This window comes from Cheilinus undulatus, linkage group 2, assembly GCF_018320785.1.
Source record: "Cheilinus undulatus linkage group 2, ASM1832078v1, whole genome shotgun sequence".
Taxonomy (NCBI): domain Eukaryota; kingdom Metazoa; phylum Chordata; class Actinopteri; order Labriformes; family Labridae; genus Cheilinus; species Cheilinus undulatus.
Window position 1 is genome coordinate 16,971,467 of NC_054866.1, and position 18,995 is coordinate 16,990,461.

The 18,995-nt window shown below is 40.1% G+C and overlaps 1 protein-coding gene across 3 annotated transcripts in view; it reads right to left on the reverse strand.

Moving 5' to 3' along the window:
- Position 1: 1 nt before the first annotated feature.
- The window catches only part of LOC121520697 (centrosomal protein of 164 kDa-like), a 29,175-nt gene continuing 10,181 nt past the window's right edge, over positions 2 to 18,995 (reverse strand). Inside the window, exons 9-28 of one of the 3 annotated variants that reach the window (XM_041804276.1) lie at positions 17,565 to 18,644; positions 14,165 to 14,218; positions 13,959 to 14,080; positions 12,977 to 13,507; positions 10,176 to 10,307; positions 9,260 to 9,455; positions 9,048 to 9,122; positions 8,833 to 8,955; positions 8,562 to 8,705; positions 7,735 to 7,818; positions 7,588 to 7,656; positions 7,241 to 7,500; positions 6,778 to 6,972; positions 5,500 to 5,680; positions 5,302 to 5,409; positions 4,538 to 4,637; positions 4,068 to 4,448; positions 3,910 to 3,979; positions 3,700 to 3,819; positions 2 to 3,328 (exon numbers count right to left, since the gene is read on the reverse strand). In XM_041804276.1, the coding sequence (XP_041660210.1) occupies positions 3,232 to 3,328; positions 3,700 to 3,819; positions 3,910 to 3,979; positions 4,068 to 4,448; positions 4,538 to 4,637; positions 5,302 to 5,409; positions 5,500 to 5,680; positions 6,778 to 6,972; positions 7,241 to 7,500; positions 7,588 to 7,656; positions 7,735 to 7,818; positions 8,562 to 8,705; positions 8,833 to 8,955; positions 9,048 to 9,122; positions 9,260 to 9,455; positions 10,176 to 10,307; positions 12,977 to 13,507; positions 13,959 to 14,080; positions 14,165 to 14,218; positions 17,565 to 18,644 (4,122 nt within the window). In that variant the 3' untranslated portion in view covers positions 2 to 3,231. The other 2 variants (XM_041804291.1, XM_041804284.1) reach the window with 2 other exon arrangements.

An 18,995-nucleotide genomic window follows, 5' to 3' on the forward strand; every position in this document is an offset into this window, starting at 1 on the left:
AACAGTGTATAAAAAATAGTGTTTATTGAAGTATCTTCTACAAAAATACATGATTTACACAAATATATATGCACAAAATATGTTTTCCTCTGGGCCTGCACACTACACTTACAACACCAACTCACTTCTACTCCTCTGCAAACATCAGGGATTTAAAATAAAGTATTTACAAAACAAAAGTGGCTCTGAGCTGCTGTGAAAAAGAGCGACTGAAGAAATCTGCTCTCAGTAAGAAAAATCCATGCACATTTAATCCATGCCCATAGTCATAATCTGTGTCTGATGATGTGCAATTTGTGTGCATAGCTCTGTTACATGAAGACACATGTTAACTGTGAGCATGGTTTAGTGTTGATTTTCATCCATTATTTACACAGTCCCATTCAGGGTAACAGAAGGCTGGAGCAAATCCCGGCTGTTAATAAGCGAAAGGCAGGATTTACCCTGGACTGATCGCCTGTAAATTACAGGACTGATAAGTAGAGAAAACCAAGGCACGCTACCTACGGGCAATTTAGAGTCACCAATTAACCTAACAAGCATGTTTTTGGGCTGTGGGAGGAAGCTGGAGTACCTGAAGAGAACCCATTAATACAGAGAACATACAAATTCCACACAGAAAAAATCAGACCAGAAACCTATCTCTTGTGAGGCAACAACGCTAACCTCTGCGTAGAAGCTCTGCAACCCAGTGCTGCTTTAATTAATAAAAATGTGATAAATATTCATCGGCTACATTTTCCATTATGAAGAAATGATGACTAGCTAAAAACTGATAATGAAAACGCTGGTGAAAAGTGTGCTTTGATTTTATTAACAAGAAATTTTAGTGGATACTCAAAATCCACTTCTACAGGTATACAAGTAAAAGCACCCTACAGGGAAAGTACTCCTCTAGTAAAAAATAGTTTTAGTATTTTCAACAGTTTTGAAGCAGTATGTAAGTACTTTGAAGCACTGATAATGCCACAATACTGGGGTGTCCAAACTTTTACCACTGAGGACCACATTAAAAAATATAAGTAGGCCACTTCTATATACCTCACCTTGAGGATATTAAAGCAGTCTAACGTGGGTTTAGATATGCTTAGCGATTGAGTGTACTCAAATGTCTAGTTAATGGCTGATAAGGCAAAACACCAATTATTTTAAGGATTTTGGGAACCCTGGTCAGCCTTGGCTACCACTGGCTCCTCACTGGAACACTATTGGTACTGTGATTTACTGCTGCCATCAGCAAGGGGATTATAAATCAAAATATGATGATTTTGGTTTCCAATATGTTCACCATTTACAGAGCTGTCAAATTAGGTTTAGAAATAAACAATAAATTCTTCTTGTCAAAATGTTTGTTTACAGAATGTGGGGCGCATTTGGTCCCTGGGCCAAAGTCTGGACACCTCTGCCTAACTATGTTAGAGTTTTTTTCATGATTATATTACCAATTGTACTATTTGGATTACTGAGTTTGTCTGAGAACAGAAAATTTCTGTAATGACTATTCAAAGACTAAAATGGACTTAAAGCTTTTGTTTACAAAAACTATGACAGGTAACTACAACAAAAATGTGACTAAAAGTAACAAGCATTAAACAGCTAGGACTACATCATCAAATTTTAAGGAGGCATGGCTTTACAAACATTAGTGTGGCATGACATTATTTGTATGATAGAGGTATCAGCAGATATTAACTTAGAAAGTTAATTACCATATTGGCAGAAAGGACATTTCTGTCAACATTTAAAAATATATATATATATAGCAGCTGTAAATATCTGCCATATGCAAGTTTTAGGCGGAACAGATCTCTATCAGCTGAAGTCTTTTTCTTTGATCAACCTCATCCCTTAAATTTAAAATGCACTCTTAGGACTAAGGACTTCTAGGTCTGACTTAATTCTACATATAGGTACTGATATTGGTTTTGGCTCAAATGAGTTTGGAAATATCAGCAAATTGAAAGTTGGTAAAAATTTAATATCATGCATGCCTAGCAAAAATGATGTCTTTCTTAAGAGGACAAAAAGTTGCACAGACTCACTATATTTGTAACTTAAACTCTAACAAGTCTGGAAAGCTAACATTAGCTGATTTCTCGCCAGCCTGAAACTAAAGGTTAATTTTTTTAGTGGAGAGCACAATAAAAACAAAATGACAGAGCAAGCTTTGAAAAGTCCAATGCAAAACACAGAACAGCATCAAATCTACCATTAGAGTAAAGGACTTAGTGGACGCAGCTAGAAGTGTCAATTCCTTGTTCTCTTGCGAGGGAACGTGTGTCTGCGATGTTGGGATAATAAATTGTTGGGCACGGATTATACATGTTGAGCATGGATTTATCAACCAAGGGCACTGATTTACACATCGCCCTTTTTTCCTTCAATGACACCAGGGGGAGCTCTGTATGATTCTAAAACTGGCTTCTTTGTTTTTAGGAGTAAATAAACCCTGAAGAAAATAGATTAAAAAAACACGCTGTGAACATACAAGTCATTTAAGAACCACTGGCACAACTTTGCACTAAAACTTGACCTCTGTGCAGCTGTGAAGCACTTTTTGTAATGTTCTGCCTGCAAGAGCATGCAAGTTCATAACTGACATATTATAAGTAAAAGAAGTACAGTACACACAGTAAATATACCTTAAAATACTTCTCTCTGATTGTCTCCTATTAATAAACCCTTAATAAATCCACCTGTTCTTCTGATACTAAACTTTTTGGCTCGGGTCTGGCACAGGATATAATGTGTAAACAAAAAAATTCAAGTACTTAAATGTTGTTGAAAGCTGATGTTACAGTGGAGGAAATAAGTCCTCAGCCCTCTGAGACATGGTGTAATCTAACCTGCGATATCCTCAGCTGCCATCTCTTCTTCAACAGAGCAGAGGAGGGCGGTTTCCGTTTCTCTTAAGCCCTTTTACACATGTACAAAAGTGCTGAAATTTTTGGGATGAGTGGCATGTGTAAACACAGTCAGCCGTATTTTTCATCCCAGTTATTGGAAAATTTTCCAGCAAGCCCTCGGTCAAATCCCCTCAAGTTGGGATGAGGTTAGAAGTACATGTGTGAATACCAGTTAAGTGTTACAAAGCACTAAATAGAGAGAATTCCCCAACTCTCACGAGGCCTCGTGTGTAAACATCCCAGCCATGACCTGTTACAGTCATGAACGCTGTAACGTCCTCAGTGTCGGTCTCAGTGCAACAGGACTGAGCTATGCAAAGCATCCTCAGTAATGATAGACTCTGATCTGGTTGTTGTCATCCAGGCCCAGCTGGAGCAGGCCGCTCTTGGATGAAGGAGGCTGATAGCGAGTGAAGAGTGGTCTGAAAGGCTTAGTTAAAGACAACAAGAGTAAAGCACACTTTCAGCCACTGACTTTTACATTTCAATACCATACAAATACATTATCAGGCATCTTTATTAGAACAGTATTTTGTTTCTAATCCTACACCACTATTATATTATAAATTAAAGGTAGGACATTTATGCCCCTGCTATGCCTGTGGGATATAATGTGAAACAGGTTAGTTATTGGGGTAACTTAAGAGTTTACACTGTGTTTACAGTATAATTTTTTACATATTAATTATATTATCATGTGATTATATTGATGTTTTGTGGTTAGCATCCTACAACAAAGACTAATCGTAGCAGTGAAGGGTACAACTGTTAGGATAAACTGTTTCAAGGATACATGCTGGTGTCTTTCTTGCGCATCTCCAGCCACCTCTTGTTACCATCAATTAACCCCTGCAGCCTCTGGCTGTCCACCTCCACTGACTTTGGCACCGTCCGCAGGCTGCGACCAAATTCACTTAGATACAAATAAACACAAGCATTTTCAGAATCTTTTAAGTAAATATAATACGGATGATGGGGTGTTTAGATGTGTACTGAAAGCTACCTTGCCGGAGTGTATGATGAGTAAGCAGACGGCCTCATGGTGCTGGCAGAGATTGGGTCCACAGCTGCTCCTGGAAAACAGAACAGTTCAGGATTAATAAAACAAAATTTTGGAGGACAATTGGTGAATGAAGCCTACTGATTCTTTTGTTTCCATACTAGGGAATATCTGGTTCCATCTGCTGTTGATGGAGTCGTCAGACACCCTCATCACACTACTGATAGGAGTATTGAAGAGAGGAGCGACAGCTGCAGCCCCTTGTGGAGGCCAGGCCCAGGACGGCTCTGAGAACTGAGGTAACGAGCTGGGGCCTGAGGTGTGAATCTGAGGCATGACTGGGGTGGAAGTGGAGATGTTGGAGGTAGGTGCTGGGTTGGAGTGAGGCTGAGACAGAGGTGGAGGGTAAGCTGTATAAGGTGCAGTGTTCTGTCTCTGGGTCAGTGAACCCAAAGCACCCAGGACGGTGTTAAGCTGGCCAGAGATTTGCTGCAGGGACTTGGCTAACTCCTGGACTTCATCTGGTATGGTGGGATGAGCTCCTGATGAGAGAAGGACAATAATATAACCTCAGCACAAGTTAATTATATAAAAATCAAGAAAGATGAACAATTGCCACAAAATGTGTCACCTGTTCCATCTACTCCATCAATAGTGCTGCTGAGGTCAGATTCAGTCACATCAAAGGTCACCTTTCTCTCTCCAAGCCGGGACAGATCCTCAATCAGTGGCTATATGGAGAAAGCAACAGGGGAATATAATCAATGATTTATTGCCTGTTTGCATACCTGTCAACTTGTTTTATTAACTGGTATAAAAATAAACAATAGTCAACGATTATAAAGGATTTGCCATTAATGCATTTTAGACATCAAAACTAACGTGGTCACAATACCAGAATTTTAAACCTCAGTGCAATTTCATTAAAGAGCAACAATTACTGTTTCCCCTTCTAATAACACTGCAACAAACAAATTAAAGTCCTTGGCACATAATTCAAGAATTCAAGCAGTAACTCAGATTGTAGGTTGGGAACCAGTGGATTGCTGGTTCAAGTTCAAGTCTGTTGTTTGAATAACTGAGTGACCAAGTCTAAAACCAGGTATGGCGGCTTGAAACATGTCAGTCCACTTCCTGAGCCCTGCCAGGGCGCCTTTAAGCAAGGTCTAGTGACAGGGAATCAACAGACTTTCCAGGTCAAAGATAAGATCCTCTTGGGACTTAAAGGACAAGCTCACTCTCACTTTCACCAAAACAGGACAGGGGCAGGGGAAGAGTGGACATGGCTGGGGAGAGAGGAAAGCGTTTGTTTTGCTTTGAAAGGCTGCCCTGAAATCACATCGTAAGCCTTTAATAATTAGTTTACAAATACAAATATAGAACATCTCTTCTGACCTCTTCAGGTAAAGAGCTCTCGAGCTGCTGAAGGTGCTCCTCCGTCTTCTGCACAAGTTTCTGTCCTCTCAGTACTGCCTTCTGCTGCTCCACCAAATTTCTGGCCTCCTAACGAGAGAGCAGAGTAAAAGGAGCATAATTTATTTCAAAACAACATCATCACTAATCATGCTCGGGGGGAGTCTCATTCCTCCCTACCTGCTGGAGGTTTCTACATCTTTCCTCTGTCATCCCTCCTTCCCGGTCAGGGTCCTCAGTTGAGCTGGTCTGAGCTGCCTGAAGAGCTGCCTGTTGCTCCATCAGCCAGCTGCTCTTCTTCTCAAGGAAGAGTTTCGTTTTTTGGATGGATGCTCCGTGTGAGGAAATGTAGCGTCTGAACCTATGGGGGAAAGGGGATGAGGTTAAATACAAAGTGTCCCTAGTATTTGAGAAAAAAGGTAAAGTGAGGGTGGTTATGTTAAGGGAATGTTACATAAAAAAAACACTGTGCTTGCACAACATTAATCTAAATGTGCAACAATTTGTGGGGTGAAACTGTGAAACAGTCGGGACTTAAAACTAAAATAGAGTTCAAACTTGATTCACTTTAAAACAATTCTCCAAAATAATTACTTTGAACAGTTACAGAGAAGAGAAGAGTATGGATGGATGGATGGATGGATGGACGGATATTTGTGTCATTGATGCCAATAAATCAATAATGGGTATGAAAAACTATAAACTATAAACTTTGTCCATTGCTCCTTTTGGAAGATGTGTTTTTTTAGTGTGAACTAAAGCAGTCAGTGTTGTTGTTTAGGTTCCTTTGAAATAATTTTGATTACTTTCTTTGTAAGACCATTTATTTTTCCCTTTGAACATACTCAACAGTCAATCAGTACCAGTCAAGGGGAAGCAACATGCGTCATTGTGGCACTAAAATATAAAAAAATATAAAAGATTCAATTTTAGCAAACCTGTTTTGAGAAACTGCTTATAGTCAATGGCCTAAAGCAGGTTCTAAATTCTACACCTACCCTTTGTTTTGAAGTGCCCTTGCCCCTTTAAACTGAGTTACAAGAAAGAAGTGATTAAGTCTTCCTTTAAAACATGTGATGACCTTTTAAGCTCCAGATCCATGGTTGTTGATGACATTTACATGAACCAGATGCAACAAAAACCGGGCAGTTCTACTAAGAGGGACTTTTTTCAAAAAGTGCTTGTTAAAAAATAAAAGGATAGTACTGCATTGAAACAACATCATATTATGATGATTCTTATTCTAATTATCAAATTTTGATGGTGATTCACAAAGCTTTTTGGGAGATTTCCCATAAAACTCAATTAATAGTTTTCCTCTGGAAAAGGGTTCAAAGGGCTGTTGAAAGATAGATCCACCTGAAGACAGACATGGAATCTGGCCAAGGCTTCATATGCACACAGTATTTCCCTCAGTGTTTCGTAACAATCCTGTGTATTCCTTCTATCTTCACTCACTCATCCATGCTGCTGTGGCTGTCATGTATTGGGGACAGTGGTGGGTCATCCAGGTCTTCTGCATGAAGTGATGAGTCTTTTCCGTCATCAGAGAGGGCTGTGGTTTCTGCTTTCTCTGCCTTCTCTGTCCTCTTGCTGTCTTGTCTTGGTTCTGGTCGGGTTGAGGAACATGCTCCTTCCCCTTGTCCCATCTCACTAATCAGACAAAATATGATGAAAAACACAAACACAACGCTTTTATCTTTATAGGCACCAAAGGGAGTTGTCAAGCATCATTATTTCCCATCCAAAGATATTTTTAAGCGTTGGTGCCTTTTGACACTATTTAACCTTCAAATAACACAGCTTATATCTTTTTAGAACATGTGGTATCAGAGTGTTTAAAAATATTTAAACGTTGTGTCCTTTTAGCAACCATAATAAAGACATTAGGTAAATAGATATCCCATGAAGGAAACAATACCTGATCCTGTGGTTGAGACTGTCACATCTCTCCTGTAGCAGTGCCACCTTGCCTTCCAGTCGCTCCTTTTCCTCCTTTGCCCTTCTCCTCTCCTCCCGAGCTTTGTCTCTTTCCTCCCTGAGCTTCTCTTGTTCATCTCTGGCCTCACTTCTTTCCTCCCTGGCTCTCTGGAGAAGTTCTCTGGCTTGATTTTTCTCCTCTCTCATCCTCTTCAGCTCCTCTTTCAGCTGGTCTCTCTCCTGAATCAGCAGAGGTAAAGCCTGGAGGCACAAATATATGTAAGTGTATAACTGAACTGTAAGATGAATATAATCTCTGTTCTCTGGAAGAAAAATGAAAGTTCTCACCTCTAACTGGCTGTCCAACTCATCTTCTTCTTCCCCTAGCTTCTTCCTTCTCTTCTTCAGTTCAGCAGCCTGAGAAGTGACAGCAATTGTTAATCCATGTGGTATAGGTTAGTTCATCAGTGATAAACAGTATAAAATATGAATCACCCTTGTCTGCAGCATGGCCTCCTGACTCTTGAGCTCTTTGGCTTTTAGCTCCATCTGATCTGCCAGATCCTGCAGTTCTGCCTCCTAAAAATCAAATAAGATATATTTACCCTCTGAAACAAATCATTATTTTAGAAAAGGCTTCAGTGAGCAAAATAATGATCCAGTTCATAAAGCTAACAATAACTTTCAGCTTAGACAGACATGACAATGATATATTTAGAAACACAGGTGGACACAACTCTGCAATTTAACCCTTAGCCCTAAGCTATTTTTTAACCATTTAGTCTGCCTGGACTTCTTAAAAGCTTGTAAAACATCAACCCTGTGGGGCACAGTCAAGCTTTAAACTTTAAAGCCTAGGACAACCTGGGCTTTAAGAATATGTGTGCTGCAGTATTGTAACTTAATAAAAAAAACATCTGATTAATTAAAAACTTTGTAATTGATTGTACACAATTAATTGTATATGTTGATAATTTGAGAAAGATTGCATTACTGGTAGATGTAAAAGATAATATGAACAAAACGTCAGAAAGGACATGCTTCTGAATGGCATCAAAACTTTCTACTAGATCATCCACTTGCTAGTCAATCTAGGATAGTGTTAATCTGTAGAATGTGGATTTAATTTAAAAAAATTAAGAGAATTAAGAGCAAAGAGAAATTTTACACGCGCTCCAATCGAAATTACAAAGCTACTTTAGCAAGTTAATTAGCATATATTTTTAACAGCCCCCCCCCCATTAATTAATCAAAATTTGAAAATTTTGATTAATTAATGGGGGGAGGGCTGTTAGAAAATTTTCTTGTCCATTTGGCGTCACCTTGCGTGAGTGTGCCAGCTGTGTCTTCTGTGTCTGTGAGTCGAGCTGGAAGCGGAGCTTCTCCAACTGGACAGCATGTAAGGCTTGAAGACGCTCTCTGTCCTCCTGCAGAGTGGAGAGCAAGCGCTCTCTCTGAGCAGTCTCCTGGAGAACAAAGTCACACCACCAATAATTTACCATTAATCCAATAAGAACTGCAGGGCATAGCAATCTGTTTGGCAATAGGATCGTTCTTTTTCTAAACAGTAATGTTAAATGTAAACTCTCTCACTTCATCCAGGTATTTCTCTCTGATGCTGTTCATCTCTCTCCTGTGTTCCTCCTTCAGCTGCTCCAGCTTCCTTTCGTGATCACGCTGCACTTCATCCCGCACCTCCTGAAGAACACCGGCCAGCTAGACAACGTAAAAGCAAAGCTCTTAAACCTCAACCCATATTCAAAAATAAAAGCACATCATGAATGTGATAAATGTCTGTGTTCTCTGACCTCTCTGTGGTACTCTGCCAGTTGCTTTTCAGGTCGTGGACTCATGAGTTCCCTCCTGCTATCTGTGATTCTGACCTTTATACAGAGAAAGTAATGCAAGCATATCAGATTATAGGTCTGTGTCTCTCAGGCATGCTTTATTGAGTTTTATTTTGAAAAGAAAGCAGTCTGAGGTAACTCATTCCAAAAGCAAAGAACTAATCCTCAGTCACCTCGTGTTTTAGAGAGTTCAGCTTCTCCTCCCTCTCCGCCTGAAGTCTCTTCTTCTCCAGCTGCAGATCCTCCTCCAACTCTGCCTCCAAATGCTCGATGTCTTTTCTCTTCCTGGCCTCCAGTCTACCTCGCTCTGCTGCTCGTTCTTCCTCCAGAGTGACTAGTAGTTCTTTCACCTTGACCTCATTCTCCTCCCTGTGCACAGGAGCCACACATCAATATTAATGTTAGGAACTGATGGTGATTTTCTTTTGATAATTTGATCTGTAAAGTAGCATTTGTCAGTATTTTCAGGTCAAAATAAATAAGTGATGCATAATGAGATCATCAACCAATCACAATATCAGTCAAAGGTCTCTTTTACGATTGGTAATTACAGTACATGAATCTTTTGGTATTAACTCAACAGCTCTGTTTACATGCTTGAAAAACCCAAAGCACTTAAAGGAAATGAGATCAAATCATGCAGACTGTATATGGAATTATAAAAGCAATATTTATAATTAATGTATGAATGGCAATGATAGACAGCTTTTTTTCAGTATCCCAGTATCAGCATTGTCAAATTACCAGTTTTCTAAATTTAGATACCAAAATGTAAACAATACTGATGCATGATTTGAAATCAAGCCAACAAAACAGAAGACTTGGGTGTAGAGTGCTAGGTATATTCTTGTTTTTTTGTTTCTTTTTGTTTTTGTTTTAAAGATATATTTGGGCTTTTTATGCCTTTAGAGAGAAGAAAAGTGGATGCCATTGGGAACAGGGATGATAGCATAGGGGAAAAACATGTGGGAAAGGAGGCACAGGCTGGAACTGAACCCTGGCTGCCTGCATTCATGGGGCGCAACCTAACTGCTAGGCCATTCTCTAGGTCAATGTTTAAAAGTGAAGTTTTGTGACAGCCCCACTGACCTTAGCTTCTGTTGCTGCCTCTCCCTCTCCTCCTGGATGGACTCTCTGATTTCTTCCAGCATCCTCTCAGACTCCTCATTCAGCTTTGCCTCCTCCTCCTTTCTCTTAGTAAGGGCACGCTGCCGCAAAGCCCTGTGGAAATATCGAGAAAATGTTTACAAAGGATGCTCTTATAGCTGAAGGTATGTCTGTGTGGGAACAACAAAATATCTTCATGAACAGACACATGAAAACCCAAATAGAGCTAGATAGAGGATGTCGTGATTGATAGGCGATCCATCATTTTTGGCTGGTTTGCTCTATAAATGTGTGATTGGTAAATCAGAATTAATGCCTCTTGTCACCGTTCACCAGAACCGATCATCTATGTTTAGTATTCTGATGCCTGCAGCTGAAAGAGGCACTGTTTTGCACTGTAGTGTAATTATATTACAGAATTGCCAGTCAATAAGTAATAAGCACATCAGAATTGTGAATCAATGAAACTAAAACGCACCATCTTAAACTTCTGGTTTGATATAACTCCATCAACTTGTCTGCTGCTGCTGTTCTTCTTTCATTCTAACCAGTCAAGGCAAGATTCCTGAACTTTTAGAAAGTCCCACTAGTTAAAATTTGTAATCCATTGTTCAAGTCTGTGTTAAAACTGGCAGGATTAAAGCTGCTACTGAGGTGACAAAACACTACACTATGATGGGTTTTGAGTTTGGGTGGGGAAATTACTTTAATCATCTGTTCAAGTGCAGCTTCATGAAAAGGAGATTTTGGGTTTGGTTCATCTGATGAACTGAGGAAATCAAGCCCAAAGTTTCCAAAGAGCATCTGTATGTGAAACCACAGAGACCCAGCAGCGCTTCTTTTTCTGTCTTCAAGTTTGTTTGTTTTTTTTAGTTCTGGGGGAGAAATGTCGATATATAGCTGTTTGGAGGGGAAATTTATTTGGTTTTCTTAGCAACATGAAATAACTACATCAGTCATATAATGCAACTTAGTTAATGTTCTGAGATGTATTGCCTTTTATTGATTAGACTAATACACCGTTTAGCCTAAAAGATAGTCTTTTAATACATGTGGTAATTTAAATAAATAAATACATGAATCATCAAATTGTGTAATTCAGTCGTCCATAATGTTGAATACTTGTTGCACTGCTCCTTGGTAGGATTTTGTACCACTCTGTTGAACAGAGTAGGTGCAAGCATGTTGTTGACTGAATAAGGATAACTATCATGCTCTTTTATCCAGTTGCACTGCAACCTGCTGGAGGTCCTAGTGTACTACAAGGCTAAGCAAACAACCTCTAAATCAGTGGTGCTCAACTGGTGGGTCGGGACCCAAAACTGGATCACAGAGAAGTTTTCAGTGGGTCGTGACTAGGTGTCTGAAAAAAAAATGGGGGCAAAAGTCCTGAGGTCCTTACTGGACATGTCTTGATACCTTTTATTTTACACTGTTTTACTGTGGAACTGGGTAAATTTAAATGTTGTGGTCAATATTTCAACTAGTTTATCTCCTTTTCTTGCAATAAATGGCTACTTTTCACATGATTATGAAGTAATTTTTCAAGTTCTCTGGAAAATTGGCAAAAGTTGACACATAATGATGGGGGAAAGAGGGTATAAAATTTGTCAGTTTTGTCCCTTTTCTTGTTGTTTTAGTCAAATCATGCTCCAAACTGCAACATATTCAATTAACTAAACATGCGTTGTTAAAAATTGTTTGGAAACTTGTTTGGAAACGATCTGTCCTAATACAGACTGTTGGGTCTTAAAGGCCAGACCAGTTGAGAACCACTGCTCTAAACTAGCTGCTATAACTTATAACAAAGTATGATTGATAGTGGCACTGAATCAGCCACTCTCACTCAAAGATGACTATATTGTATTAGCAGGGGGTTTAAAATAACTAATTACATTTACTGAAATTACTGTAACTGAGTGGTGTTTTTGGGTAATTTTGAAATCACTATCTTTACTTCTACTTTAGTAAGTCTTAACCCAAGTAACTGTACTTTTACTGAAGAACAATCCTCTTGTACCTTTTTCACCTCTGCTGATTAAAGAGTAGCAAATAACAAGTGATCGACTCCACATCATCCAGCAAAAACTGGAGTGTTGATATCTTAGGATTAAATATTTCAAACATTTTAACTACTACAGTGTAATTTTATCTCCATTCTGAGTTAAAAGGTCTTCAGTGTTGGAGTTTTTGGACAGTGCTGATCCACCAGTGTTCTTACAACTCTTTATAGAGTCAATTGATCAAAGCTCTGCACACTTCAATTTCAAATTTGGTGGGGATGTGTGGGCAAAGTTCCCCATCATGCCTTTGGGCAGAATGTTTAGATGTGTTTTATATGTGTTAAGTTGTGTTTCGACGTTGCCTGTAGTAAAGTGATCCCTGCCATAGGGTCATGTTTGTTCATGTTTTTGGTTGATTGGTGTTGTTTTTTTATGTGGGGCACATTTGCACGTGAGTAAAGTTATCCACTGAGGTACTGTACAACTCTTCAGTAGCTACAGTACTCAGTGCTTACAGAAAACTTCAAATTAAATACTTTTTACTTTTACTTGAGTAGATGTATAAACCAGCACTTTTACTTTTAGTTAAGTAAACTTTAACAACAGTAGTACTTTACTTGAGTACAATAGTCCTGTAAAATTTCCACTTCTGCATATTAGCAGCAACAAAAAATATATAGTAAACAGAATCAGGGCATCCTTAGTAATTACTTTAAAGACTCAGAAAAACTCAAAGAATTAAGATTAATTAAACTGACTAATGTTAATCTTTTTCCCTACCTCAATCTTTCCTCACTTTCCTCCTTAAGCCTCCTTTCCTCTTCCTCCTCTTCTCTCCTCAGCTCCTCCTGAAGTCTGCGCATTCTCTTCTCCTTCTCTGTCTTCATTCGCTCCTTCTCCTCCTCCAACTCACGATCAGCTTCCCTTCTCTCTCTTTCCTTTTCATCCCTTCTCTCTTTGAGACTTCTCTCCACCCTCTCTGCCCTCCTCCTCTCCTCCTCTTCCTCTTTCTGCTCTCGGTATTGCTGGATTCTCCAGCTTGACTCCTCTTCCGGGGAGCTCGCTCTGTTTTGAAAGGAGGATTCAGTGTCTTCTCGTTGGGTGTTTGAAATGCGGGCCAGGCGACCCCTTGAGGTTTCAGGTCTTTGAAGTTCCAGAGGGGTGCCGAGACCTTCAGTTTTAATATGGAAATTGACAACCTGTCCTGCGTGGGACGAGTCTGAGAGGGAGTGTGATGGACTGGACTGGTGCAGCACAAGTCGGTCAATTTTTTGAGCTGTGATGTTGTCTTTGCCAGTGGTCTGTAAACTCCTACAGAATTGAAATCACACATATACACAACTTTCAATGTTATTCGTTTATTTCTGACTTTGTACATTTTCTTTATATTAACGTCCAACAATATTGCAGAATTTTTTTGTGCTTAACAATCTCTGCAAGTGACAATTTTCATTATCAATACAGATTTAAAGTCAAGGTCCCTGAGCTACCCCCTCCGTACTAGCTCTCACCCCTCATCATACCCAGTCTTAGAATTTCTTTTTGCTATTGCCTTCTCGTGTGAAAAAGTCAAGCTGCCAAGGAAAATGTAACTATTCCTGGTGCCAACGTTATTAAGAGAAAAAAGAGGACGGGAGAAGTGGAGCAGATGAGAAAACGACTGTCGTCTGGGGGTTAGCTGTCAGAGCCCTAGTTATCTGCCTGTTTTGATCAGGCACATTTTAAACAGATTCTCTCTCTAGTATAAAAATATACAACAAACCTCTTTGGAATCTCTGCTTTCTTTGTTTTCTCCTCCTTCTTGTCCTCTTCTTCTGCTTCCTCTTTGTAGTCTTTCTCCAGTGGACTGACGGTACCAGACAGGTCAAAATTTTTCTCTGACAGCTTTAGGAAACATTGCAAGTCAGGTTGAAGACAAACAAATGTAAAATTTATGTGTAAACGTGCCACATTGTATAATAAGAGTACCTTTTCATCCATGGAGGATGAAGCCTCTTCAGTGTTCTTCCTGTCCTCAGACTCCTGTAATAACATATACAAAAAGACAAGGTTACAGCTCTGAATGAGCACTTTTTATGCACATAAGTGAAGAGACAAAAGCAACTCTAGATATGAAAGCATGCTAGCTTTTCAACAGTCACAGAAACACACAGCATGAGGAAAAAGCAGAGGGGTCGTGCAAACTTAACCACAAGATGGCGTGCTAATGCAGAGTAAAAGATTCAAGCAAACTGTAATGGAAGCAAATAGACTCAGAAATTAAGCTAATTGATGACTGGTCAAACTATCTAAATTTAACCACTTTGAATAAGGCAAGTAGGGAAAAGAAGGGCCCTATGATTTCCAAGTTGCAGAGAAAATGGAGAATGAAATATGAGTCACACATAAAACATGTTAATATTGCTGAATTAGCCAAAAGTTGGATGTAATTTATTTACATGGTATTTTCCCTTTTCCAAAGTTAAAAACGTATGAGCAGACAGTGTAAATCACTGGCTGTCATTGTTCTCAGTATCAGTTTCAAAGACTATGGAACTCAGCATTTATTGCATTTAAAACACAGAAAGCCATAAAAGCAGAAGTGAGTGCAAAAAAGGCCGAGGTTGTAGGTCTGTTTGAAATGAAGTTGTCAATATACTTGATTGTTAAAATTTGGTTTGTAGGAATTTAGTTTATAAAAACTAGTAATATAAAGTCCTGTGCAAAAGTTTCAGGCATGTAGGGCACTAAGAATTCACTATGGGGCTTGAGGTGCCACAACCAGGGCTGCAGGTGGGGGGTAGAGTCAAGCTTGGCACATGTTGGCACACACGTATTGCTCAGCAACCAAGGTCATGCTCAATGGCATCTTTTTTTGTCCAGGCCTTTCCACCCCTGACAACAGCCTGGGGATGGCTGACAGTTTTTCAGGGCCCTCGGGACATCCACAGCACGAACATGGGGGTTGTGGAAACCCTACTACCTGCCTGGATTGTGCTTACTCGCCTTATCCACCTCTTAATTTATTTTTTGAACAGATTATTTTCCCAAGCACCTGGTAATATGTAAGGACATCCAGAGCACAGCCTGAGTTGTGTCAATCCTCCTTCCCACCTAGATAGTGCTCTCAGATGGGCTCACTTGCCATTAAATGCCTCACTTCAGCTTCAGTTTTTGGCCAAAACATGCCTAAAAGTTCTGCTGTGGGTTGCACCAGCTGTGCGCAAGTTCAAACGTAGCCTAGTTTGAACGTAAGTTCTTACTTATGACAGAGTTAACGCTCTCCTAACATTTAAGGTGTTGCACCAGCTGTGATAGTTTCAATGCAGTCTTGAGTTATAATTTAAATCTTACACCTACCCCCTACTAGGTGTAAAATCCTCTGTTAGAATATGGCTGTCATATAACCTGACATGCCAGATGGATGTGTTTCACACATCCATCCATCCATGTGTTTCACACATCCATCTGGGAAAGCTTCAATAGGAAACGTTTGAGAAAAGGCAGAGGCTTTGAAAAAAACTCGGAGTATGATTGGGTGAATGTTCTGTCCGTCACATCCTTACGGGCCAATCAGAGCAACAAAACATGTGACGTAGCCGCTATCAAGCTGCACATGCGCAGCTACTGAGGAAAAACGCGAAACATGGTGAATATAGACATGTAAGTACTCGACTTTTGTCATTTTTGAAAAGAAAACAACTCACTGCTGTTCTTCTTTTAACAAAGAAATATTGTCAAGTTCTGATAAATCTGGCACTTAAGCAGCATCCATGCTAATCTCTTCCTCCATAACTGCACCAGCTCTTGCTCCTGCTTGTTTACGTCACGACTCTGCTGCGCCTGAAATGTACCGCCCCTCGTCACTGATTGGTCCTGTCACTTTCTAACCGGGCCCAAACAGTTCGGATGGGAGCTTTGCAAGATGGATTCGCCAGTGAGAAACAAGGAAATGGGCGTATCCATCTGCTTTGCAAGGTTAGCTGTCATAGTGACAGCTCTTAAAGATGTGATAACCCGGAGGGTGACGTGAGTTGAGGACTTCACCAGAAATATGGAGTCATCACTGTGTTCTCCATGATCAGTAACACTGTTGTTTTCCATGAGCAGAGATCATTTCCGCCATCCACTGTTAAATTATCTTGTTATCAGCAATTTCACCACACGATGTCAGTGTTAATATTTTATACTGGCTCTAGGTTTAGACTGTAGGCTTCACAATACTCACATAGGTAAAATGTCCTGTCATATTTTTCATCCACGCTGGATGCTGTTTGATGAGTAACAGCAGTTAGCAAACATTATTTTTAGCCATTGGCATCTGTAGCAAACACGGGGTTAAAAAATGCTTTTGAGTGATTGCTTAAAGTAAGAGAATACGTCATATCTGCAACAACATTTTGGTGAGTTTGAACGTAAATCTCTACTAGTTAAGATCAACCTTACGTCTCTGTGGTGCAACTGAACAATATCACAACTTAAGTTAGAACTTAACTAGTTTCACCGTAGGGTTTAGTGTGGACTTTACACCATAACTTAAGGCAGAACTTACACATAGCTGGTGCAACAGGCTGCACAGTACCCCAGATACATAAAAATACCACAGGTATAAAAAAACAAGTCTTTGGTATGCAATTTTTTGTAAATTCTTGATTTTCAAAAATGGTAGGCAAATTTCCACTAAATTGTACAGTTCTGGTGAGAATTTGATAGTCTTCTCTCTCTTTTTAAAAGAGTAACTTCTTTGTGATTCTTTTAGTAGTTAAAATAAAACTAGTTGTACTATTATAAGAAAATTACAACTATAAAGTTTGACAAAAATGTAAAAAAAGGGTGTGAGGTGTGTAAAAAAGGGTTAAAGAAAAGTTGGTAAATAAGAAAGAGAATTAAGGAAAATTGTATGGTAAAACTAAGACAGAACCTTCCAAAACTTAATAGCTTCACTTGCATTCCATTATTTTCTATAGAAAGGTAACAACCAAAGTCATCTGTGGTGTTTGAATTATGAATACTTAAGATAGATTGTAAAATTCCATGTATCCAAAAAATTATTAGACATTCTTTATAATTACAGAAGGTGTTTGAATTTTGGAACACAGAATTCAAAAGAATTCATCATCAAACTTGGAAAAGCCGAAATGAAATCTGGATATCGTAGGGCCCAATATAATAGGCCGCCTGGTCAATGGTAAATAAAAAAATACAATCAGGACTTTTCCATCCAGTCCTCTGGGGCTCAAACAGATTGTGTACATTTAGATTACAGCCTGGAGGTTGCAGCCCCTGAGGCAGTGGATTCTTGGAACTACATGCACACACCAGGCAGGGGCAGGGTTGGGGTCAGGTAGCAATGCTGGGTGTGAGCACACAGAGGCAACACCAACCGTACCTCTGCAGGTAGGGGCCATTTATTGGTCCCGTTCCTCATCATGTCAGCGAGAGCTTTTCTTTTTTGGTTAAGAGTTTTAATGTCACTCAGCTTCGGTTGGACTTGAGCCTTTCCAGTCTCAAAAACCTTGACAACTTCTTCCTCATCATCCGATACTTTTAAGGGCTTCTGGAGATCTGATTCCTCATCGATCTCCAACCTTTCCTCTTCTGTTTCCACTCTCTGGCTCTGCACAGATCTGTCATTCCCTTCCTCGTCACTCTCTGTCAGCTTCCTCTGGCTCAGGGAGCATCTCTGCAAAGCTTCCTCGCTCTCACTCTCCTCTTCCCCCTTTTTTCCCTCTTTTCTGCCTCCAGTCTCTACCTCCTCTACATCACTGTTACTTTTCTCCATTTCATCATCTCTGTGTCTCTCATTCTTATCTTTCTCTCTGCCACCTTTGCCTTCCTCCTCTTCACTCCCTCCTTCTTCATCACTGCCCTTCTCAAATGTGTGCTTTTCTTCTTCTTTTGGAACATCCGTCTCTTCTTGTTCTCCATCTTTGGCCACATCATGTTCACTTTCGATGAAATGCTCCACTTCATCATCACAGCTATTTTCCTCTTTTTTAGCACTTTTCTGCTTTTCATTGTTTATCTTTCTTTCTAAAACTTCACTGTCCCCTTCTTCCTCTTCTCTATCATCACTTTCTTGGTATTCCTCCTCAACCTCATTATTCTCTTCCTCCCCTCCTTCTTTCACACTCACTATAAACCCTTTACTTCCTCCCTGCTCTTCCTCTTTCTCATCCTCCTCTTTGCTGTTTCTGTCATCTGCACCCTCATCCTGGGCTTCTTTCTCCTCCTCATCTTCTTCTGCTTTTCCTCCTCCTTCATCCTCCCCTCTCTCATTTTGATCACCCTCATCTTCCAACTCTCCTCCCTCCTGCTCGTCTTCCACTGCCTCATGTAACTCCTCGGCTACTTCCAGCTCAGCAACTTGTTCAGGTTCAGGGCTGTCATGACCCGTCCCCTCCTCACTGATGCGGTTTCTGCTGCCCGCCAGTGAGGACAGGCGGAGGCTGCGGCCCCTCAAAGAGTCCTTGGTGGAGGGCAATAGGAAGAACAGTCCATCCATCCCACACAGAGGCACAAAGGAAGGCGTGCAGAGACAGAGGAGATAAAAGAATGGTGGAGGGCAGGTGAGGGAAGGAGGCTGACAAAAGGATTAAGATTCTCACTGGAAGACATCAGGATGATGATGATGAACATTGCTGCATGCAAAACTAGTGGATCATGCATCTTTTAGGGACAAAGTTTAAAATTTAGCCCTTTTCATACATGCACAAAGTCTTGAAAAGTTCACAAAATTTCAGGGGTAAGCTACATGTGTGAACGTAAACAGCTGGAAGCCAAGTGAGCTGGCATGTGAATGCAGTATTCTGGGAATTAC